Source organism: Lycorma delicatula, chromosome 1, assembly GCF_047948215.1.
Source record: "Lycorma delicatula isolate Av1 chromosome 1, ASM4794821v1, whole genome shotgun sequence".
Lineage (NCBI taxonomy): Eukaryota > Metazoa > Arthropoda > Insecta > Hemiptera > Fulgoridae > Lycorma > Lycorma delicatula.
The window spans coordinates 51,504,261-51,531,778 of NC_134455.1; the positions used below are offsets into that span (position 1 = coordinate 51,504,261).

Sequence of the window (27,518 nt, forward strand, 5' to 3'; positions counted from 1 at the left end):
GACATTTACAATCAGCCCTATAATACAAGTCATTAAGCGCCCCTTACAACCATTTCAAAATGAGAGTGTACTGTATTACAAAATATTGAAATTTAGATTTAAACTAGCTTGAATGCAACTAAAATTCTAATTCATTCTTTGATATGTTATCTCAAACTTGAAAACTGTCATTCTGTACAGTCCAGGGGCATGCAAACATTGTCAGACAAATATATAAAGATGTTCATGTTTTAATTTTGAAATGCTACAACTAAAATATACAGTATAGTTAATCAACTGCAGTACATTAAACTCCGTTTAATAGACATTATAAGTAAATTATATTTTATTAAAAATGAAATTTGAAAAAAAGGTTAATAATTAATTATATTAAAATAATATGTTAGATAATTTTATCTTACAAATTATCATAATGTCCACAATCCCAGATTTGAATAATATTATTATAGGAATACACAGAACCCTGAGTGTGTAACAAATTCATATCTGGATGACAGGCAACAGCTAAAAATTGTCTTGTCTCTTCCAATGGTACAGGACACCAAGCCAGTGCCCAGACCGGCCCTCCAGTAAACAACAGCTTTGTATCTAAAAAAAAACAGAAATGATTTATCTTCCTTTTTTAAATTTTGTAATAGTCTTAAAAAACTCTTTAATTCTTTTTGAAGAAAAGTTGAGCTTTAAATAAAAGGTTGTCGTACCACATTTAAATGCTTTCTTATTTTAGCCTAATTAACTGAAATCCACCTTTGTACAAGTACAAAATAGCATGAGTAGCTCTTTCAACACAGTGAATTTTACATATTAATAATGTCCCTCTTTGTATGTAAAATTTTCTGTTTTATTTTTTCTTAAAAAATTGTTTATAAAAGCTGTTATAAAATTGAAACAGTTTTACTCATTTGATAGTCACATAACTTGTGTTTTATAATCTGTAAGCTTAATTCACAAGCGAGATTTAACATAAAAATGTTGCAGTATATAAGCAGATTAGGCAGATGAAAAGTAATTTGTGGACAAATAAGAGAGGTAGTCTCTCTTATAAATTGTCTAAGAGGTAGTTTCTAGAAATTTTGTAGAATTTCTTTAAGATAAATGAAGACAGCAGTATCAGTTACGATTAAAAAAAAACCGTGTCTGCAACTGGTATTAGTGAACCCTCTGTTTGGATGATTCTAAGTGAATCCCAAACAATCGGCAATTAAAAATTGCAAACCTCAAATATTAATAGAAAAAAAGTAAAATTTAATCGATAGTGGATAAATTTGTCAAGATGTATTAAAAAAAAAACAATGACATATATATTTTACAAAACATGACTAACTTTATCAAACATTTATGGAAAGGTAGTTGTAGACATAAATTTCAAAGGACGCAAATCATCTTTTCACACTCTGAAGTTGGGCTTCAAATGGAGAAAGACTACAACAAATATAGATGTTATTTATTTTAAAGACATAATATTTAAATAAGTATAATTAATTATTTACAATCTATAATGCAGTACCAACATGATGGTCAGAATACAATCCATGTTGACGAAACTTATGAGTATACTAACTACACTGAAGGCTTATCAGATGGGAGTAATGGAGGATATCATGTAATTTCAAAAGAAAACATACTTACTATTGTTAATACTGGTAGTGAAGCTGGATTTGATTCAAGCTCTTTACTTATTTCTAAATCGGACCGGAAAAAACTATGATGATATGAATTTCTCAAATTTTAAAAGATGGGTCAGAGAAAATCTTACTGCAAACCTACCAAATAATTCAGTTGATAATGCCCCTAATCACAATGTATTAGAAAACCCTCTTCAAACCCTAATTCGAGAAAAACTGCAATGTAACAAGGGTTGAGTAATCACAATATTTTGTTTTCATACTCTATGTTGGAATCCGAGTTATATGATCTAATTAAAATAATACAATCAAAAATAAAAATCCTTACATACAAAATTGATAACATTTTAGTATCACATGGCCATTGAGTATTTTGATTGCCACAGTATAATCCATAATTAAACACTATTGAAGAAATATGGTTGGAAGTTATATGACATGTTAGCAGTCATAATGTTGATAATACATTAGAATTCATCAAGAAATGTCAAGGAGATAAATCTGCAATCACGGCTTCTAAGTGGAAAACAAATTTTACCACGTTAAAAATATTGAGAATGCATTAATTGAAAATGAATGTTTTTTAAATGTGTTAAAAGTAAGATTATTAACTTAGAGGATGATTCATGCAGTGAAAGCAATAAGCTGTTTGACAGTGTGAAAAATAATATCATAATTATTGATATCCACACAGATTATGGGTTTTAAAAGCAATTTGCATTAATCTGAATAAAAAATAATGGATTATTTATCCAAAAAACCCTGAAAAATCTTAATTTTTTTTTAGCTGGTACCATGTGATCAAAAATGGTCAGGATTGGCTGAATTTATGATGACATCACATGTCAGTCATAGATTGCCGTTCCTTTGCTTTCCTTGGTGTCTAGTAATTTTGAAATTATTAATCCTTACTAATATTATAAATGTGAATGTGAGTTTGTTTGTTACGCTTTCATGCAGAAACTACTCAACCGATCATCATGAAACTTCGTAGACATATTCTCAAAGGTATTACGTAGGACATAGAACACTTTCTAGTAAAAAAAACCAATATTTTTTCAGGAGGGTAAAAAAATTTATATTGGTAGGTAAGATTGTCCGACAAAAAATTTTACCAAATTCAAATTTACTTAAATTTAGTAAATTTTAGTAAATTCATTTACTTACTGGAACACCAGTTCCAGTAAAATAAAGTGCCAATCCAACACTGTAATACCGATGGTCAAGTCACTATTCAATTGAGTATAGTGCTTCTGCTATTTCGAATTCTATATTTATTGTTATTCTTCTGTCACTTCTAAGCAATACAAAAACTTTTCCAGTTTTTGAGGTTAGGTGCCTGTTTATTGTTTTACTACTTTTCAGTTTTTAATCTGTTTTTTTTTCTAAAATGCCTCGGAAACGCAAATCTAACCTGTCCAGGGATTCATCACAGGCTCGAGCGGCAAAAGTTGCTTGAACTCAAGAATCTTCCGCTCACGCAGAACTAAGACGACAACAACAAGTGAGGCAACAATGTACTTTGAGGGCTGGTGAAACAACTTCTCAGAGACAAGAAAGGTTAGATGAGCAAGCTGAACGCCAAGCTATCTTAAGAGCAGCTGAAACGCCAACTCAAACACAAATTCGTTTATAAAGACAAGCTGAACAGCAGGCAAGTATAAGAGCGAGAGAAACTCCAGAACAATCGTAGGCGAGAAGAATCGTTCATGCAGAAATGTCGAACTGACATTTGAAATGCCATCAAAATTTTATGCGTAACAATTGGTCTGTATTTAATAATTCTGGATTTCAATATGATCCTTCACTTGAATACCATAAGCATTCTTTAATTGGTATTGGCTCAATGAATAAAAAATGTTAGCATTTGCGATGCTTTGAAATGGAAAGATGAAACTGCTGGAATGTGCTGTTCCAGTGGTAAAGTTTCGCTTCCTTTACTTGGTGAACCAGAGGAGCCTTTGATAACTCTATATTTAAGTGTTACTGATGAGTTGAAGTAATTTTTTAAGTAAATTTTTAAGTAAAATCAGAAAGTATAACTCTTGCTTCCAAATGACATCCTTTGGAGCAGATAAAGTGATAAGAATGCCCGGATTTTCATCAACTTTTACTGTACAAGAACAAATATATCATCAAATTGGATCACTTTTTCCAGCAGGTAATGAATAGCATAAATTTTTGCAGGTGTATTTTATGGGTGATGAAGAAAATGAAGTAAACCGTCGTTGTCAGTACATTGAAGGAGTCGAAAAAGATACAGTATTAAAAATTCAATGAATGTTACACAGCCACAATTTGTTGGTAAATGCCTTTAAAAGTGCAATAGAAAACTGGCCTCCAGATAATTACATAGTGGTCATTCATGCTGATCGGACTCCACGTGGCGATCATGAGAGGCGTTATAATGCGCCGATGATCAATGAAGTTGCTGTTTTGGTTACTGGTGACCCATGCTCTCCACGAGATATAGTGTTATGGGCACATGATAATACGCTGAAACGCGTAGCCGATACTCATAAATTTTATGATGCTTTGCAGTACCTGTTAATTTTCAGTAAAGGTGAGCCAGGATATCATTTCAATATTCCAGTCATTAATTCAACAACAAGACAGCTAGTTCCCAATAAAAACGTTTCCTGCATGGATTTTTATGCGAATCACATGATGCTTCGAGTGCACGACTTCAATCTCCTTTCGCGGTCAAGGCAACTCTTTCATCAATTCTTGGTAGATATGTATATTAAAGTAGAGAGCGAATGCCTTCATTACATATCTATAAACCAGATGAAATTATGAGTTGAAAATTACATTCATCTACAAGATGCGATTAGCGCAGATGGTAATATTTGACCTAACGACATAGGCAAGATGGGTATTCTGCCTTCTACTTTTATGAACAGTCCCATTATCTGCATGAATACACTCAGACACTTTCGCTTATGTACGAACTTACAGCAGGCCTGACCTCTTTGTAACTTTTACCTGTAATTCTTCATGACAGAAGAATATCCGTGCTAATACCCGGGCTTTTTGCCCGGGTATTAGCTTTTCTAAAAAGCTAATACCCGGGCAAAAAGCCACTGATCGACATGACAGTTGCTCGCGTATTTTGTTTAAAGGTTCAAAAGTTAATGAACATTATAACAAAGGGAAAAGTATTTGGAGATGTCCAGTGCCATATGTACTCCATTGAATGGCAGAAACGAGGTCTACCACATGTGCACACTCTTATTTGGATAAAAGAGAAGCTACGACCCAATAAAATAGACGACATAATAAGCGCTGAAATTCCAGATCCAGAACAAGATAAAAATTTGTATGACACGGTTATTAAAAACATGGTTCATGGTCCCTGTAGAGCTCGCAATCCATCATCACCTTGCATTAAAAATGTAAATGTATGAAAAAGTATCCTCGGGAGCTGATACGAGAAACAGTGCACAATGATAAGGGTTGTTAACCTTTATATAGACGAAGGGCGTCTGAAGATGGTGATAAAAAATTTGACATTCAGACTCACAGTGGGGTAATCAAGAGTTTTTTGATAATAGCTGGGTTGTGCCCTATTCACCAATTCTGTGTAAATTATTAAATGCCCACATTAATGTTGAAGCCTGCAACTCTGTATGTGCGATTAAATATATTTGCAAGTATATCAATAAAGGAAGCGATCAGGCGATCTTCAATCTGCGTAATGAAGGGGCTGTGCAGCTTCTCTCAATGAAATGCAAACCTTTCAAGCAGGAAGATATGTCAGTAGCAATGAAGCAGCGTGGCAGCTACTTGGCTTTCCATTACATGAAAGATATTCAACTGTTACACTTCTTGAAAGTACATTTAGAAAACGGACAGCATATTTTTTTTAATGAGAATAATTTTCAAGAAAGGATTTTATCTTCTCTTAAAACCACACTGACTGCCTTTTTCCAGCTTTGTCAGAATGATCCTTTTGCAAGGACATTATTGTATTCTGAGGTTCCCCGTTATTATACATGGAATACCTCAAAAAAAGAATGGCAACGTCATGTTCAAGGTACGCCTGTTGAAAATCAGCCTGGGGTTAAAGCATGCTCTTGGTCGTGTCTACACCGTAAATGTTACGAATTTCGAATGCTTTTGTCTGCGTTTGTTACTACATCATGTTCGAGGTCCAACTAGCTTTAGAGAACTTAAAATTGTCAATGGTCAGGAATGTCAAACTTACAGAGAAGCATGTGAAGCTCGACAACTGATAGAGAATGATAATCATTGGGACGAAACTATGGAGGAAGCCGTACAATGTCGATCGCCAGATAAAATCCGAGAACTTTACGCAACACTTTTATCATCTTGCGGTCTTTCTAATCCTCAAACTCTCTGGGATAAGTACAAAGAGAACATGGCAGAAGATATTTTGCATCGACTGCAGCAAGTACATACATATATCACTTTCAATGAACATATCAACAACGAAACGCTAATAATAATTGAAAATAAGGTTTTCACAATGGTTGGAAAGAAACTAAATGATTTTGGAATGCTAAGTCCTCGGCGAGACAATGGAAATGATTTTAATAATGAAATTGCTCGAGAGTTAGACTATGATTTTATAGCACTGCAACATCAAGTGACAGAATTAGTCCCTTAACTACTTCCAGAGCAAAGTTAAGTCTTCCATCAGGTGTTACGTAAAATAGAATCCGGCGACAGTGCAATCTTCTTTCTCGACGCCCCTGGAGGAACCGGAAAAACGTTTTTGTTTAACTTATTATTAATGTCCATCAGAAAAGACCAGAAAATAGCAGTTGCTGTAGCTTCTTTCAGTATTGCTGCAACGCTATTGAATGGCGGCCGTACGGCACATTCCGTTCTAAAATTGCTGTTGAATCTTGCACAGGAAGATTCACCCATCTGCAATTTCAGTAAAAATAGCTCGCGAGGCAGGATGCTGCGACAATGTAAGCTTTTAGTGTGGGATGAAAGTACAATGTCTCACAAGAAAGCTATAGAAGCTTTACATCGGACTCTTCGGGACTTACAAGATAGTACAAATATTATGGGAGGAATGGTAGTTTTATTAGCTGGTGATTTCCGACAAACTCTCCCAGTCATTCAGAGGGGTAAACCGGCAGGTGAAATTAAAGCATGCATTAAATCGTCAAGCTTATGGTCGAAAGTTGAAAAATTCAGTCCGAAAATGAATATGAGAGTGCATCTTCATAATGAGGATTCGGGACTTTATGCAGAGATGCTGTTGAAAATCGGTGATGGTTGTTTGGACGTTGATGCTGTAGGTTATATTTCACTTTCAAGAGAATTTTGTAATTTAGAAGAAAATGATGTGGATCTTATTGCTCTTGTATTCCCGGAATTGCAACAAAATTTGAGTAGTGATCAGTGGTTGTGCACAAGAGCGATATTGGCGCCAACAAATGATATCGTTAATAGAATCAACACCAACATTTTAAGAGAAGTGCAAGGAGAAATGAAGGAATATTTGTCAATAGATACAATCATGGATACGGAACAAAGCACTTCATATCCTGTAATTCGCTTGAACTTTCGGGTGTACCCTCACATAAACTTCGAATGAAACTAAATGTACCAGTTATACTTGTGCGGAATCTAGATGCTCCTTGGCTATGTAATGAAACGAGGCTTCGGATCACACAATTGGGGCAGAATATACTTGGTATTCTGGTGTCTATTTTAACTAAAAATGGATTTTAACCAGTATTCTATACTATTTTAGCAGGTGTCTGTAAAGGGGAAATTGTTATCATACCCTGGATTCCAATTATCCCCCACTGCCCCACTGACCTTCCGTTCCAATTCAAAAGATTTCAGTTTCCCGTCAGGCTCAGCTTTGCTGTTACTACAAACAAAGCACAAGGGCAGACATTACAGGTAGCAGGGGTGGATTTTGAAAAGCCATGCTTTTCTCACGGTCAACTATATGTAGCCTGTTCGCGTGTGTCTAATGCCCGAAATTTACAAATATTTGCACTGGACGGAAAAACGTACAACATAGTATACAGTAGCATCCTAGAATAATACTCTGAATTGATGTCATTTAAAGAAAAATTAACTTATTACACGTTAAGTTTTAACTTTTTAAATTGTTAGTATTCAAAATTATTTATTTTTGATGTAGAGAAATATATTTTAATAAAGCATGTTTTCAGTTTTTGAAACTTAATTGTATGTTGTAATTTTTAAATACTGACGATTCCAGTCAAGCAATAAAATACAATTATCATATTACTTTATTTCCATTAGAATGTAATGAACTTTGATACTAATTTAAGGACATCAATGCGAGCGAAGCCACGGGTAAAAGCTAGTTATCATAATATCGAGAGATATTGTGATAATTTAAGATTTCCATATTACATTTTTGTATTCTATCTGATCATGGAGAGCAACTTGAGAGTTCTCAAGTTAAAATCCTAATAAAGGTAGTTAGTTGCTTTTATTTGAATTTGAACACTAGGTCATGGATACTGGTATTCTTTGGTGGTTTGGTTTCAATTAACCATTCGTCTTAGGAATGGTTGGCCTCAGTTTGATCAAGACTACACATTTACTGGTACTGATAAGTCCTATGACTTTAATTGTTGATGCAATTATAAAAAAAAATTCTTGAGAATTTTAATCCATTGCAGTGTGATTATCTTTTTGTAACCTTTTTATACCTTCATCCTGCTCCTACATTAAAAGTGTAAGTGTTTAAGTTTACACACTAACAATACCTGATAATAAATACATGCATTGATTACACACATACGCATGTATAAAATAAACATTTACAATGCTTTTTTGAGGATGTAACAAATTTTAATTATTAAAATTACCAATGGAAGTCATATTCCTAAAATAACCATCTAAAGATAAATGGCATCCATCTAAGGCAGATAAAATACTTAGTACGTAATACTTATGTAATATTCAGGCCCTTTGCAATGCAATGTAAAGTGAGTGCTGCCCTCACATTTCAACTATAGCAGGTTAAGTTCAAACAAAGATTAAAAAGAAAAATTACAAAATATTGAAGCAAAAAAATATTAACAAATTTGTCAATATGAAGTATCCTTAAAAATCACTTATTTACTTGTTGCTTTTTAATACAAATAAAAAATACACATTTACCTCCAAAAGAACAAGCTTTAAATCGGTCAAGTGTTTTCCAATTTGTTGTTTCTGATGAAAATTTGATTGAAACAGACTTATTAGGAATAAATAATTCAGACTCGCTTTCACTCAACAAATCATTAATAGGAGCAACAAAATCTTCATACAGAGGCTGTGGTGGTGAATTTTCAAGATACCTGAGTAGAAAAAATGTAATACGAATTAATTTTAAAATATGATCAAATTATAAAATTAAAAGATGGAGTATTCAAAAAAGTCTATAATAAAAGTTATTAAAAGTAAGTAATAGTAGTGATTTAATATGAGCTAATAACCACAAATGTACATCATTAAAAAAACAAACAAAAATCCACTAATGAATAAAAAGGATATGAAATTTTGAACACAACCTGAAAAGAAAATAACCATGAATTGCATAAAACAATTTTTTGGCAGCATCATCATTTCTCTTTTGGAGAAAAACATAACACAATTGCAAAGAGAAACATAACCATTAGAAATGAATTAATGATATGAAACAACCATTAGAAATTAAAAACAGGTTTATACAAGAAATAAGATTGAAGTATAATTTTACATTTACTAGAGCTTTATCAACTGTTACTGAAAGCTTAAACAACACTAACAGCAACCACCAAATCTACAGTCATCGGATAGGATGAAAAAAATTCCTTTCCCCATAGAAGCATCATAGCAATTAATGAATGATTAAAATACAAATAACACAAAAGTGTACAACCACCTCATACAGGCCAATAATAATAACAAGAATTACAGGAAAGTAATAATACATCCCAACAGAAATGTAAAAAAAAATTTAAAAAAACAGTAACTAATTAATAAGTAGATGCCAATGAAAATATTTTGTTAAAAATTCAAGACATTACAATCACTTAATAAATACAAACATGGTCATTCTATTTAAAATCAGTTGATCAAGTTTAACAAATTTAGCAAATAAATGACATCAAAGTGGTCAATAACTACAAACATTAATAATGAAATTTATGATTAATCCTTACAACTGATGAATGACCTTACTAAAATTAACTCGCCCACAATTTTTACAATCTGACTTTCTATTGGTGTATCTCTACTTAAATGGTTAGAGACTAATGAACAATAAGCAACTCTTCCCATCGCCCAATGAAATGAAGATGATATGTATGACATGCAAATGAGGTGTAGTCTTATACAAACTCAGGCCGACTATTCCTGAGAAGTACAGTTAATTGAACCCTATCCATCAAAGTATATTATTCCTTAGATGTGCAATTAATTGAATCCCATCCAACAAAGTACATCAGTATTTACTGTTCAGTATTCAAATTCATATAAAAGCATTTAACTTTTGCTAAGATTTGGACCTCAGAACCTTCGACCAGCCCAGTGGGCTAAGTGACTTCTTAAAAAAAATAATCTACTCTGTTAATAATCACTCTTTTAGTCTAACATATACTCAAGTTTAAATCGATTTAAATCAAAAAGTTCAACATCTAATACATTTATCTTTCATTTTATAATAATTTTTTTCATATCTCAATACAATAAAACAAATTTATGTTTATTGACAAACTCTTCAGATATTTATATAAACATTATACTTCAATAATATAATAATATTATAGAATGGCAACTAGATCATTTCTTCACAAACAAACAGCATCATAAAAGATTTACAAAGTAAAAGTCCTCTGAGGAATAGATACAGGCTCATAACAGTACTTAGTCAGAATTAAAATTAAATTCATTCCTCAAAGGAATTCCCTAAAACTAAAAGAAAAATAGACCCTATCCAACTAATCAAGAATGAAAATACAAAAAAGCAACTGAAAAAATAACAATCACAGATAAACCTAATCAATAACCTTTAAAAAATTGCAGAAGAATTGGCCCCAATAAAAAGCATCAATGGTAGAAGAGCAAATGTGACGAATCAGTGGAGAAGAGACCTCAAGCAAGGCTATTACACCAATCCCAAAAATCAGAAACATCCTTCCAAAATCTAATAAAGAAAAGAAAAGAAACCATCTGAACCCTAAGGGAATAAAAAGATAACACCATAAAGACACACTGAAATCAAAAGAAGAAGAATTCAACAAAATGCAGTCATCAGAGTACCACACAACCTTCAAAAAACAACTCAAAAATACAAACCCCTAACCCTACTAATGAAGGATGAAAACCATAATTTGACCCATAACAATAAAGACAATGCGAAATCGTAGCTAAACATTTCAACAAACTCGTAAATGGTGAAGAACTGACAGAACCCTAAACTTACCCCAATAACAACACTACAAGAAATCATCAATCCTTCCACAATAAAAGAAGTCTACCAAGCACAGGGTGAAATGAAGAACTACTAGGCAGCAGGAAAAGATCAGACCTCCTTTTTAGAGATCTGGAAACATGAAGGAAGACCAGTAAAAATCATCCTTGTCAACATCCACTCATCCATCTCCTTCTCATCTCATTCATCCACTTGTCAACATCTGGATCAAAGAAGTACTACCAGAATACTGGATGAAAGCCCTCATCCACCTGCTACACAAAAAGGCAGACAAAACAGACCCTAAAAACTACAGGAGAATCACACTCCTAGACACAACATACAAAATTCTTTCAAGAATAATCAACAGAATCAGTTTACAACTCAAGAAAGAACTAGGAGAATACCAGGGAGGTTTCAGATCCCAGAGGAGCTGTCCAGTCCACATCATGGGTCTCAAACTATTAATAGATTACAACGAAGAAGAAACAGAGATACTATAATATGTGTAGACTTCAAGAAAGCATACAAATGCATCCACAGAGAATCCCTACTAAAAATTTTAGTCACCTCAGATTACATTCCAAAAAGACAAGTTAAAACAAGTTAACAAGTTTGTTTGTTCACAAACAAGTCAAAAGTAAAATTCAGAGGCAAACTACAGAAAAATACAGAAAATGCTCCCAAAAATAAAAACAGGCCAAAAACTTAAAATGAACTGCCTTGGTTTCGCCAAAGACTTGGTACTGCTATTAAGCAAGACTGACGAAGCTAAAACACAAATATTAGAACTTCAAAACATTGCAAATAAAATTGGCCTCAAAATACTATTTGAAAGACAGAATTATACCCCCAAAAAAAAAAAAAATTAAAATAAGTAAACATAAATGGTAATACAGTCAGAATAATAACTCAATTTAAATATCTTGGAGAAATAATAACAAAACCTCAATCCAAACAAGGACATACAAACTAGCTAAAGCACAAAAATTAGCCTCGTATACCCTACAGTAAAACTGTCTATCCATAAATGCAAAAATAAGACATAAGACACTACAACAGTTATAAAACCGGAAGCAGAAACTCTTTTCCGTCTGAACAAACAATCAAAGACTGACAGACTCCAGAAAATTGAAAGAACTGGAAGAACATGTATCTTCAAAGGATTCTTTGGACACATGAGGATACAAGATTCAGTACTTCTGAAACAGCTGGTAAAGTACAATCTCAACTTGAAAAACACCAAGACAGGATGCAGATGGATCAGAGAAATAAGAGAATCTGAAGGAAATTGGCATTACACCAGAAGACACCACAGATAAGATAAATTAAATGAAAAACTCCATGACAAAAACACTCGCTTCACACTCACAAGAAAGTAATACACAACATGAAGATTTCCAACACTAGAAGAGCATGATGATCAGAACACATAAAAAATACTGGGAGGACTGCAAGGCCCTAACAGTCCCTTCGAAGAGACTTGAATAATGGACTGATTAAAACGATCCTAAGAAATCATAAAAGACAAAATATATATATATATATATATATATATTATATGTATGTAAATAAATTATTATATGTTTATAATATTATTCAATATTATACTTATCAATAAATCAACATATTTTAATGTTAGTAATCAGTAGGGAGATTGAAGAAAGGTATAGAGAGGAATTATTCTCAAAGTGTAAAATGTCTGGTACTTTTAATACAGTAGTGCTAAGAAAAATTAGAAGTCTTACATATGATTTACTTTAATGCCAACTTCTGACATTAAGTATACAGGTTTTGACTGTAAAATGGAAGAAAGAAAGTAAACTATAAATTATGGAGAGAAATTTTACTCATGTGAGTATGGAAGACAAGACAGAGAGGTTCATAAGAAAAAGTGGGCATTAAAATTCTCACAAATCAGAAACTGTACTCAATATTTCAGGGAGAATAAAACTAAGGAGAGAAAATAATATCCACAAAGATGCTGGATTGGAAGGTAAATGGAATGAGAACAAGGAATAGACTAAAGAAAAGGTGGCTAAATAAAGTAAGGATATTTTATATATTAGAGTGTACGGGAAGTAGAGAAGAGTAACAAAAGAGTAGTAAAGGGTTGGAATTTCTTATTCAACAATAATTTATTTTAGAAGTTTTACCATATAAATAAGTTATTGTGTTATATAAAATTTATTTTTATTTCTATCAATTTCATATGTTAAAGTATATTATTATATTAATTATTAAATAGTTTTATACACCTTTAAACATAAACAACTGCTTATCAGAAATTTCTGAAAAATGACTAATCTACCTTCAAATAAACATATTTTTGTTTGATATCTTGTAAACAATTAATTAAATTTATTTTTGAGTTTGTAAATACATGTATATACATAACAAACATCATTACTAATATTATAATAATTCCAGGAACAAACAACTGAGATGAATATTACATTTATAAATAATTAAATAAATATATTTAACTTACTAAAATGGCACAGCAAAAAAATTTTCAGTGACTATCAACAAATGTTTTAACACTGATTATATACCAATTTATATTTATTCCATCACAATTCAAATTTGAAAGAAGTGTCATTAATTTGTCTTCAATTTCTCAAACAAGGTTACCACTGATATATTTAATAAATTATTAAAAAGGTGAAACTCTACTTTACCAGCAAATTAAATGTGTTTCTCTAGACCTTTCAGTCCTTAGACCATCGTCAAGAGAATAAAATAAAGTCAAAAAATGAATATAATTAAGAATTTTGAAATGATTATTAATTTTTAATAATTAATTTGTCTTCCTTCTGACATTTATATTTCCAATTAACCACTTAAAATATACTTCCCCTTAATTTTGCAACCTCATATTACACATGGGAAATTCCAGTGTTATATTTATAAAATATCCGTAACCTTCATCACAAATAAATTCCCCCCAACCTGACTGAGTCTTATTCTTTAAGATTTGGGGGTTGGCAACCCAATGCTTCTAGCCTCTGCAACTTTTCTTCCCACTACACACAAAGTGGCAGAACACTTTACTCTATACACAAACACTACACCGATTACAACATATACTCTTACACAACTTCCTGCACTGTGTCTTATTGCATTTACACTTGGCGGTGTTGCTACACCTTACGAAATGCAACCATAACCCAAGCTACTATTGTGCCAATAAATGAATGGCTCATGTAGTGAGTCTTGAACAATGTCCTCTGGGCACCTGGGAGAACCCAACTGTATTTAGCTCTAGCCTCTGTACATGGGCTCTGCAGAGGTGCTCCTATATTTCCCCGGTACTTTTGAGACCAAAATTAGTTTCCACAGATAAACCCCATGATGGTTGGTGGTCCATCTGAAAAATTCACCAATGTTAGTCTTCTGAAAAGAACTCAATCAGTTTTGTCTGATGACGATAATTGTCCCAAGGAAAATAATAATTTAAATGATAACATATCACACCTGCAAATGCAAATGTCAGTTCTACAGAATAATCCAGGTAGGTGGGTCCCTTCATAAGGTCTCACCTATCCTGATCAAGTAACTGGTTCAAGCAGCTCTCCCAAGCACATAAGAAAACAGAGATGGATCGACACTCTGTGATGAGCAGAGTGAATCCCTCTTACGTCTAAGCAATATGGACAGCATAAGTATAAGTTGGTATGTCATAAAACCTTGAATACTAGCTGAGGAGTAATTTTTTGTTAGGATCTTCTTGAGATGGACATTAATGAAATTGCCGAAGAGCTTCATCCCCAAGGTGTTATAGATATAAAGATAATAATGAAACATCAGACTGGGATGGTAAAACCTATTCCCTCCCTTATTTTAACATTCAACCTTCCCACACCACTGGAGAAAATTAAAGTAGGATACCTGTCGGCCCTAATCCACAGCGATGTTTCCAGTGTCAAAGTTATGGCCATACCACTATATCACAATATGTGCTAGATGGGCAAAGAAGGCCACAAAGACTACTGTCAGAAGAAAGAAAAATGTGTTAACTGTGGAGGATTGCATTATGCTTACTGGAGAGACTGCTCAACTTTTAAAGAAGAAAAAGCAATTCTGAAAATGTGCACCAAGCAGAAACTATTGTTCCCGACATCACAAAAAGAAAAAAAAGACTGATCTTCCAGAATCTAGTTAAACCAGACATCTCTTTTGCTGCCACTACATCAAGCCAAGCCCCTGCAAGGTAAAACAGTGTGGAACCTGCAGTGAATTTAAACAGCTCATTCAGATTTTGTTTGATCAAGTTGCCTCACTGAAAGGAACATGTCAGTGGACCCACAGAGGGTCTCCTTCTCTAAGGCAAGAAAAAAGGTATTATTAGTGGAAATACAGACAGTGATTTACCAAAAATGCATTAATCGATGCATACTACCAAATAAAATCCCCGCTGTACCACCTATGCAGCAAACTACCAAGATCCCTTTAAAGATATCTACCAAAAAATCAACGCCTGGTACAGTATCTCCGGCTTCCCACGCTTCCAAATCCCCATCACTATCTCGAGGTCTCTCATTTTCCCCCCCGGTAGGGGATAACATGCCCGAAAAAGCAAAGCAATTCATAAAAATTATAAACACAAGAAAGAAAAACTGGATAATAAGTCAACAAATAATCTGCATAAAGTATTATTTACAAAAGAAAATCAGAACCACCTATAAATTATTTTTTTATAACAGTTAATCTGTATCTATATACATCGATAGTTATCACCACCTATGAACATATTCAGTGGAACGTTTGAGGTCTTTGTTCCTGGGTTGAAAATGTTAGGGTATTGACACGTGCACAGAACCTTTAGTAATGTGCTTCCAAAAAACACACCTTCTACAAGATGCAGTAACTCTCAGAGGCTACTTCTGTGAGAGATACAACTGTCTTGTTGATAGCAGATAAAGTGGTGGGGTTGCTATCGTCATGCAGGGCAAGGTATCAGCTACAAGAATACCAATACCTACCCAGATCCTCACAGTCACCATAGAGACCTCTGTCCCATTCAAATAACACATTTGCAATCTACATCTGTCACAAAACTCAGAGTTTGGTACACTAGATATACAAAATCTCCTCAAATACTATCTCCATTGTTAATAGTAATAGATACTAATATTACTGATATTACTGATATACTGATATTACTTGATTTTAACCAAATCTAATATTTTAAATATGCAATCAGTCGACGACCTATTAATTATTATTAATTTTATGGTTGGCATTTTTTTAATGCCAACCATAATTCATGGGGCCCAACAATCAGTTTCCCTTGAGGAAATATCACAAGACAGCGTGAGGCAGGACTTGGACTGGATGATGAATCATGCAGGTTTATGTCGTCATTGTCCAACTGATCTCTCCTTATGCTCAAAAATTTACTCCCTCATATTAAGTAGTCTGTTTGTGATGACTTACATGGCAGTGATCATAAACCAATTATCATTGTTTTTGGTGCCAAATGCGTAGTGTAAAAAAGACCACAGAAATGGATAGTTGAAAGAGCAAACTGGAACAGTTACCATAAAGCTTTTCCATCACAATATGATGATAGTGCTGATGCCCTTCCTCTTTTACCCCCTACTGGTACTTGAAAATGCTAGTAGATTCATTCCATAAACATCAGGAAATACAAGGTGTCCCTCCATCCCTGGTGGAATTATGATTGCCAAAACGTAATTAAGAAACGAGCAGGCACTGTGTAAATTTAACCGTAGACCAACAAATGAACAAGTAAATTTATTTTGTAAAGCTAGAGGAGAATGTCATCACATATTCATAGAAGCTGAGAGAAAATCATGGAGGAATTACAGTGACCCCATCTCACACACTACTCCCATGTCTGCTGTGTGAGAAAACTTCATGCAATTTGTGGATTCCACAAACAGTCTATCCTCAGCATTATTCATGAAGGTGAACTCCTTACATCATCTTTTGCAGTCGCAACTAACCTAGCTGATTGTCTTCATTCGATGTCCCCAACTTCATTATATACTAATGAATTTCAAAGATATAAGATACAAATGGAAAACATACTCTTAAAAATTGGTGATTCGGTCGGCAAATTAAATGCTCCCTTTGCATTTAATAAGTTTTTGCATGAATTAAAAAACTCACATGAATTCCCCTGGACCTGATAACATCCGCCTCAGTATCTTTTCAAACCACCCCAATTCGGCCCTTCTTCACCTACTGTATATATATGTATATAATGGTTTCTCTGCACAAGTCTTCCCACACATCTGGTCAGAAGCAACTGGCATACCAGTCATTAAACATGATGGAGAAAAAGCACGCTCCTCAGACTACTGTCCCATCTCCTTGATCAGTGTTTTATCTAAAGTGATGGAGAGAATGGTGAACTGAAGGCTTACCTGCATTTAGAGAAGCACACTTTGATATCTCCAGAACAATGTTGTTTCCACAAGGATGATCTTCCACTGATCATCTATTATCACAGAAAACAGCTATCACAAATCCTTTTCTGTTAAGCCAGCAAATTATTGCTATTTTCTTTGATATCAGGAGGACGTATGACACAGCATGGCAACGAGGTATTCTAAATACCTTGTTTACTTTAGCCATCAACAGTATTACTAAAGGTGTACAACCACCTAGTTCATGTTCTGTATTTGTTGATGATTTTGCTATATATATCACAACTCACTCAACAGCCATAGCTAAGAGACTACAGAATACTATATCTTGCCTTGAAACTTGGTCCAAAGTCAATCGGCTTCACATTCTCACAGGAGAAAACAAACTGTGTAGTCTTTTCTCGTCTATAAGACCATTTCACTCTACAAGTCCTGCTCAATGGAGAGCCAATTGCTCTTGACATTAAATTTCTAGGTTTACTTTTTGACAGTCACTTTATGTGGGCCAAATACCTTAAACAGTTATAGGCGAGATGTTTAAAAATTCTAGATTTGCTATGAGACCTTAGCAACACCAAATGGGGACCTGATTGATCATAAATGTTATGTTTTTTTTTTATTCTTTAGTACGATCCTGTTTACAATATGGTTAATCATCTAATCATCTACTCTTCAGCACGTCATACCATGCTTAGGATTCTAGATGCTATCCACCACTCTTTTCTTCATCTTGCCAGTAGTGTATTTAGATCAAGCCCTGTCACAAGCATACTTCTGATTGCGGTGAAAGCTATCACTTTTGACCAGCTGCGAGTATCTCACTCTGTCCATCTTAAAGGACAACCAAATCACCCGGTTCTTAAAGAAGTCCTCACAAACCCTGATTTCCAACGGTATGAAAATCATCCAGATAATACAGCACCAATGGGTGTCCATACCCGGCGTTTAATGTATCTTTTACATTGTGACCCCCTTCTATTTTCCAATCTTCCCTGTACATATCCTCTGTGGAGATTCAACCCAATAAAAATTAATTACAACCTCATCGCATATAATAAAAAATTAACAACTCTCATCTTTCATCAAATATTTTACCATTTTTTTATAAGAGACAAATCCAGACACGGTAGTATACACAAATGGTCAAAGCAGAATGATACTGTTGGATGCACTTTTGTAGTAAATGACAGAACTTGTGTTTGGTCTACCTGATCTATTACAAGTGCCTACAATGCTGAACTATACACCCACAAAATGGCCTTGAATATCAATAAATCAAAACATAGTCACATCCTTATCTTTAGTAATTCATATAGTACTCTCCAAGCTTTAGAGGATTTGTATTCCAGACAACCTATTGTCACCGAAATACATAATACAATCGCTGAATTAAATCATCACAACACACAGGTGAATTTCTTCTGGATCCCTAGTCATGTGAAAATCCTGTGTAATGAACGTGCAGATTCCACTAGATGCATCTAGCCAACCGTCTTTCACCACCTGATTTACAACTACTAATTTTATTAATTTCATTAAAGAAACACTTCAAAGAAGGTGGCAAGGAGACTGGACCGCTACTGTGGATAATAAACTCTGACATATCAAAGATACAGTATTGCCATGGGATTCTTCATGCAGAAAGATTTGCTGAGAGGAAATGGTCCTGTGCCAATTGTGATTGGGACATACCACAGCTACTTATACATACCTGATGTCAGCGGAGAGTGCGTCACTGTGCGTTCAGTGCAACTGCTGATTGATTGAGCATCACATATCCTTGTAGATTGCGTACATTATGCGGCGTTACATCGCAAATTTAAATGCCAAGGGACATATGGCACATCCTAGGAAATGATAAGGATGTACTAAGACCAGGTATTGCTACTTCTAAAACGGACTAATATACTTAATACAATTGAACCCGTCATAAATTTTATTATATTATTTTGTTAATCAGGTTACATATCATCCTAATTGCTGTGTTTCTTTTACTATTTCAGTTTTATTCCTATTATTATCTTAGTTTTCATTATAATTTTAATCCTAGTTTACTAATATTTTAATATCCATAAAGAAACCTCTTATTATTATTTTGACCTGGGCAATGATAACTAAAAGCATTTTTCACCCAAAAAATTAAAAAAAAACTTTAAACAGAATATAAATAAATTCTCTTGTATGATGAAAATTGCAAGTGTGTGAAACATTTGCTTTTATTAAATCTAATGTTCAAGCCTAACTGTTCCCCAAGATCAAAAGTAGGAGTAAACATTCTATGCATTGGACAACCTGTTGAATTTATTACTGTCAGTTTGTTCTTTTTTAAAAATTAAGTTTTATAAATCTGAAAAATATCATTCTGATGAATGATATATATACGAGGTGCGACAATAAAGTAATGAGACTGATTTTTCTTTGGAAGATGTGGCAACCCTGCAGCTTGCGTAGGCACACCATCTTTAACCTTGGTCTATAATCTACTTCTAGTCCAAGCGGCACATTGATGCAACTGCTCAGTCATGAGTTGTGCTGTATTAAGTGAACACGTGTTTGTGTCTATCATCAAAGAAATGAAACCGCAAAATATTGCGCAACGGTATGAAGAAATTTTAGAAAGACTTCGTAAATGAGTTCTTCGTGTCCGTGCCAACATTGCTGATAATTGGATTCTGCATCACGATAATGCGCCATCCCATACTGCTCAGTCAGTACAGCAATTTTTATCCTTAAAACAAATTTCAGTACCACCACAGCCACCTTATTCACCAGATATCGCTCCGTGCGACTTTTTTCTATTTTCAAGAGTCAAAATGGCGGTCGAGGGACACAATTTTCAAACAACACAAGATGTCTAAAAAGCTGTGACGAGGGTCTTGGAGGATATTACAGAAGATGAGTTCCAGAAATGTTACCATCAATGGCAGAAGCGCTGGAATAAGTGTGTGCAATCAGAGGGGAACTACTTTGACCGAGACAACACTAAACGTGACTAAAACGGTAAGCAACATTTTTTTTCACATCAGTCTCATTACTTTATTGTCGCACCTCGTATATATATATATATATATATATATATATCGTCTATTCTAGCAACTTGAGCTATCTAGACAGGTAAACTCTGTCTAGATAAAATAAATGTTTAAAAAATATTGCGGAGCTGTTAACTACGTTAATAAAGATCCCCAGATTTCTGAAATACACAGTATAATGGGGAGGATAGTAGCACCATAAAGTCGTAGAATATTAACTTGAATTACTTCTAGAAGTTTTCATTTTTATAAAATGAAAGCTATCTGTGTTTTGTCTTCTGTAGACAGAAAGTATATTTAACTACTTCCAAAGCATGTAACTGATTGAGGTTTTCTTATTTTACTGTGAAAATTAAAATCACCTCTGATAATCAATGGAAAATCTCTAAACATGTAAATTCTAGGCAACATTCTAATGATTCAACAACCAATTCTCTCACATCAGATTAAGTAAATTAATCCCAAGATAAATCTTATATAATTATCTTATATTTAATTATCATAACCTAAAAATTCAGTCCATAAGTTACTTTTAATTAAAATGCAAAGCCCCCCATTTACTAGCTTCTCCCAATTTATCAAACTTTTCAACTAGAAAATGTTTTATAATTATTTAAAAATGTATACTGAGTAAAATATTATGACCTTCTTTCACTGAGACAGATTAAAGAAGAATTACAATTTCTATACATTTTTTATATTATAATTTTTATCCTCAATCTATCCAAAGAAGCTTGTCATGTCATTGATATCCAAAACATGATCTAGAGGTAGGTAATCCATGTTGACCCTTTAAAAACAATCACTTCTTCTCTATCTTCAAGGAACTAAACATGATGTAATGGGAGCTCATGTTATCCCTTTATAAACAATCCCTTCATCTTCATCTTCAGGCAACTATTTAAATCTTTCGGCCAAATTTAGCCTTGCTGCTGGTCAAAGTTCTGTGAACTCTGCATGCCCCTATCACTGTTTTACATTTTTATTGGTTATGCAATACACATACTAAACCAGTGATTTCCTTAACAAATTGCAATGGAAATTAGTATAAATATTATTCTTGTTGCTCCTTCTAAATGGCTGCAGAAACATCACTGACATTACACGAAGTTTCAATATCTTATTATTTAGAAGTATTCAAGGTTTTCAGAACGTCTAACTGTAAATCTCTGTTACTGTAAATTTGTGTCATATTCTACAGAAGGATTCACACTTTTCTGAAGGTCTTAAAGGATTAATAGCTACCAATTTTTAAAATATGGAATCTTAAAACTCCATGGAAACCGTGCTCTCTAGGCATATATATATATATGTATTTTACAAAATGCTTTTTCCACTACCCATGTTTTGCTCCAATAAAATGTTACACCCTTATTTCTATGAAAATCTTTCATAATATTTATATATATATAAGCCATTAACTTGCTGTGGATAGCTCAAACATACGCTGAAAATTTTCTAAGATACCAGTATTTTATGTTTTTCTACCTAACTCATTTTCTTTTTCTTGCTAACAAATCTACTTTCAATTGGCCATGATTTCCTTCCTTCTTTCCAGCAAAATGTGTTCATTCACTGTTATATTTTTCATCATTAACATTATTTTGTTATATCAATGACCTATTTTCACTCTTATCTCAGTTTTCATCATTGTCATACTTGACATGATAAGATGACTAAATTAAAAATTTATTCTTCTTGAATGATTTTCAATTTTCCTTCGTAAATTTTAATATGTTTTTTCTTTTTTGTTAAGATCATCACATTTCTCTTTCAACATAACTATTTCAGAACTTAATATGGTTATTGAAGCAGGTAATTATGCTCCGATGCCTTTACCTCATTAACACCATTCTCAATTTAGTCAGATCATCCACACATATTTCAAGGTTATATCTGCTCTTAATGGGTCCAGGTTCAATTCCAAGCACCCAATAATTAGTAAAAAATTTAACTATGAATTTATAATGCAATGTGCACTCAGTATCAGTCAGAGTTGAGATGGTAATAAAGCAAGCTATGATCTTGTTACATCTTCTTCAGTATCTAACAAGCAACTCCAATGTGTTTCTTTATAAATTTATCTTCTGCCAGTGGAAGTAATTTCCTTTATTGATTATGACTTTTGTTTACTGTAAAGAACGGTTCTGTTATGCCAAAAGTTACTCCTAATTCACTTAAAGTACAAATTTATTTTTTATTTACATTATTATAGAGTTCATGTTTACTTCTCAATTTTTAAATTATTGATGATAATTAAGTTGTGGAATAGCAATGGTAGGAAACAGTTTTAAAGTATCACTAATTCCCTCTCATATTTTCCTTTACTACTTAGAAAAATGTCTTCAGAGTATTTTACAGTATTCTATGAATTTAAATTGAAATTTATAAATAAAATTCTCCATTTTCAAATTATATTTAACTACATTATCTACACATACCGTTTGTAAGTTTTGTCCAAAATATCTCCAAAAAATGACAATCCTTTTTTATGCATAGCTTGTACAACAAAGGCTGGTTTATCTGCAGCTGTAACATAAACAATTGCAAATTAATAAGTAACTCAAGTCTTTCCTATTCATAATATCCAGCTTTAAATAAGATAATAAGTTTTCATAATAAGTATGAAATATGATTCAATTTTTCATTTCCATTATGGAAAACACTACTTTGAAAAAAGATGCTTAAATATTTCTCAAAGTCTAAAATGTAGCTGGTTCATTTAAAAGAATTAGAAAATTCTATCTTTGTAAGCCATTCAATAGAAACAGAAGAGAAATAGTTTTCATATTAAAATCCCAAACTAAAAGTGAAAATATGGTATACATCATTGAAAAATCAGAAATTAGGCTTGCTACATCAATAGTATAGGTCTACAGATTAATTGGAACTGAATGAAACAACCAATTGGGAAAGAAACTGAAGGAAGTTTTGAAAAATCTGCCAAAAAAGGGATCCAGAAAATTTCGTCCTCTAAACGCTGGTCAGTAATATTGACTATTTATGGGAAGAAATCATTGAATCAGTCACATGTCAAAAATGTTTAAAAAATTTCCATTTTCTGATTTATTTTATTAACACAAAATGCATTAAAATTGAATAAATACACAAAATAATATAATATTGAATTGAAGAGATGGGATACAGACAAAGAGTAAAAGAGAAAAATGTGAAGTTAAGGTTTGGAAAAATCATAGGGTTAGGATTAAATAATAAAATAGATTCAATTCAAAGTAAATGGATAATTTACTTTGGATTTATTAAGAGAATAATTAATCCAAGAGAGAACATTTTAGGAAAAAAGTGTACTGTTAAAATCATGGATAATAAAGAATGTATTAAAATTGATGGATGACCACAGAAATAATAAAAATCCTGAAGACCCGACACTATAGGCTCTTCAGAAATAAAATTAATGGAAGCAAAAATAAGTAAAGAAAATTTGTTAATGCAAAGTTGTAATGAGGTTGAAAATAATATGATTAGTTGGAAGTTAGATGCAGCATAGAGAAAAGAAAATAATAAGAAGATATTTTAGAGAAATAAAACCAAAATGTGTAAGTATTAAAGTGCTAATAAAAATACAACAGCAGGAATTTTAACTAGTTTACCACTGCTGTCTTTAATTTCTCGTTTTACTTAAACCACTGAAAACTAATTCCCTACTTGTAGTAAAGGATGACAGGAAACTAAGTACATGAGAGGTCAATTACAAAGGAGGTAGTCAAAAAGTTTCTATTAAAACTGATGTATCTTTCAAACAGTAAGAACGCACAAATCATAAATGTGAACAATTACTGATAATAATTACCTCCAATCTGAACAACAAATCTCAATTGTAAAGGTGGAGGAACAGCAAAGCAAAAGTATTTCACAGCAACACCTTTTTTATTAATACTGAGTACTGTTCTCACTTTCATGGAATAATCAAGAGAGTACGTTTTTTATTTAAAACGTTACTTAATGTTTTTTACTCAAAAATCATTAGAAATTCCATGCTAACTTGGATTCCTTAAATTTGGTTTGGCTTTCTTAAACTTGAATTACATCACTGTATGGTTTTTTTTTATCTTGGTATTAACATAAAAAATCACTAACTATCTGGTTTCTAAAAATAATGAGAAACTTTTGCATTGATGTGGTTTCTAAATTTAATAAGGTAGTTAATAAACTCACGACTTAAGAAATAATAAAAAAATTAAAATACAGTTGAAATAAACCCAGATTTGATTAACCTATAAAACGTTCATTATTTTCTATTAAAGAAAACTTACTGAATTGATATTTTTGAGTTAAATGGGGTTTCCTCAACTTACAATCATTATAATTATGTAAAGAAACCCAAATAGTTGCCAAATTTCTTTATTTAACAAATAATATTTAAAACTTTTGCTATATATACTAGTCTCGTTACACATCTACTGATGAATTTGAAGCTTTATAACTCGCTTCAAACCAATTGCAAAAAAAATTAGGACTTTTATTCCTCAATAATTTATTTTTTAACCTAAAAAATATAATATTATTTAAACTTCTTTTCGACATACTGATAAAAAACTGAAGAAAATTATAATTACTTTACAGAACGGGAATTTACGCCCAGCTGAAACTGAAAGAAAATTCTAAAATTATGCAATACTGATTGCTTAATAATTAATCTTATATCCCTTCAAAATTTAAATGATTTTGACCAATGATATTCCAGTGTTAAACTACTGATAGTTAAACCACTAATTCTTACTGGTTTCTTTTACATTATTTCATGTCTGTTAGTGGTAGTGTAAAAACTGCTTGGTGCAGATGACATCCCTTGATTTTTATTTGGATCAGTAAAATTTGCAAATAATCATGAACACTAATTGTAACAGCCTAATTTTTCAATAATGTTCTAGGCTGTATGATGAAAAATTCTGAAAATTCCAAGGTAAGTACATATTTATAAACCATAACTTTTTGTCAAATTTTACTTGTTCATCATGGTCATCTGCTGGAACTCAAAATGATTGTCTTGTTAAAGATATTTTTAATCTTTAATGAACTCAGCTGTCCATTCTATTAATTTTCCTTTTCTCATTGGTGCAGGCAATAAATTTCAACTTCACAGAGGACTGTAGAGTAATAAAGACCTTTTGCATTGATAAACTGAATCAAAGAAATTGTCTAATGTTGTATCATAACTCACTCTCATAAGAAAGCAAGAGATTCCTAAGAATACATAATAATCTAATGAAATAATGGAAGCTACTGCTTATGTGTGATCTGGTTATCTCTTGCCAATCACTTTTAAGTAGCAACTGGTCCTTACTTTTGATATATTATAGTGGATTTTATTACAGTGAAGTTTAAGAGAATTTTCCAAAATATAAATTGTTGAAACACGCATGTGTGTGTGTGTGTGTGTGTGTGCATGCACACACACACAAAGTATACTGTTCATTACTCACCAGTTGTAAATTATGTATTTGAATATTTTTAATTGACTTCAAGAAAAGAAATTTTATAAAGGTATTGGTACAGGATATACTGAAATGTGATACTGATACTGATATTGATCCCGACTTACCAGCTTTTAATGTTTCTATAACTCCACCATCACCATCATCAATCAACTCTTCATAGATATTATCAGCTTCATCTACTTCATGATTTGTTACTTGAAAGTCAGAATCACCAGTAAGTGAGTCTTTATGACAATTCGTTAAATGATTTTGTATATCACATACATTTTTCTCTTTTACATCACATATTTTACACACAAAAACCTGCAGAAGAGAAGATCATTACAACAAAAATGAAATACAATAATTTTTTATATATCAAAGAAAAGTGTGTAGTATAAATTCAAATATATATATATATATTTTTATGTACATGAAATATTCAATTAAATAAAGTTCTCAGAATTTATTTACTTACAAACTCTGTTGAAATTAAGTATAAGGAGCTTCTTACTGATGTGAAAATGGAAACTTAAATTTAGATTTAGTTTTCATCTTTATATTACTCTGGGATTTAATTTTATAATCTTTTTTTTCCAGGATTACCTCAAATTTCAGAAAATATGATCAGGTCCATAACAGAAAACAAGCTTAAATCCACGGTTAAAAGTGCATTTAGGTTGAACATGTTACAACTAGAACATGTTAACTAGAACATGTTATAAATGAATGTTTATCCATCTAAACACTTACTTTAATTTATTATGATGAAGTTGCCTTCTAATTAGTAAGGATATATAATACAATATAAAGATATTGTCATGTGTTCGTGGCTTGATCAGGATATGGAGATTGACAATTGAAAATGTTTATATAATTACAATTTATTAGTTTAAGAACATAAAAAAATAAGACAAATAATAATAATAATAATATTTTTTTTAATAGTATTGTCCTGAGGTAGATAATCCCCACAATGTTCTGATGTTCTTGATCCCCAAGATGTTGTGTCCGGAACACAACATCTACGTTCCACGTCCAGGGCGGCAACAGCTGTAGTCACATACAATACATGCAGCTGGCTAACAGGGTTCCGAGTGTTGTTCTCGGACATGTTCATTTTCGGCCGAATTACATCTGTAGGCCGTATCTAAGGACTGGATTTTGTGGCCACCTGCAGGTACAAATTTTTTAATGATTAAGGACACAGATTGATACCACCTTTAGAGCTGGCATTGTGGCGGCCACGGTCAAAGTTATTTGCAGGTGTAACGGAGGCCTTTCGCTGTCCACATGCCCTCCGTGATGGCAAGCATGTAGTTAAGGTGCCCATATATTTCGGCGCATGGGAGCCCTGAAAACCTCGGTGTGTAGGGGCCTGGAATCAGTGCAGAGAAACCAATGTGCGGTGTTTGTAATAAAACACTTACAATTAAGCATCTAATAGAAGAGTGCACCATATATGAGGACCTCAGAAAGAGGTTCCTGCTAAGAAATGATATTACTGCTGATTTAGATAATGGAAATGAAAGAAAAATAGTTGCATATTTACACGCCAGTGGACTTCTTCTAAGTCTATAAAAGTGAAAATTTAAAGCTGTGATAAACAAACTCTAACG

At 32.7% G+C, this 27,518-nt stretch overlaps 1 protein-coding gene across 3 annotated transcripts in view; it reads right to left on the reverse strand.

Annotated features, from left to right (window-relative positions):
* The window catches only part of LOC142318092 (uncharacterized), a 127,522-nt gene that overhangs the window by 25,046 nt on the left and 74,958 nt on the right, over nt 1–27,518 (reverse strand). For all 3 annotated transcript variants that reach the window (XM_075354622.1, XM_075354628.1, XM_075354638.1), the window contains 4 exons: nt 26,025–26,223; nt 22,903–22,990; nt 8,757–8,935; nt 402–588 (listed from right to left, as the gene is read on the reverse strand). In XM_075354622.1, the coding sequence (XP_075210737.1) occupies nt 402–588; nt 8,757–8,935; nt 22,903–22,990; nt 26,025–26,223 (653 nt within the window). The remainder of the gene's footprint in view (nt 1–401; nt 589–8,756; nt 8,936–22,902; nt 22,991–26,024; nt 26,224–27,518) is intronic.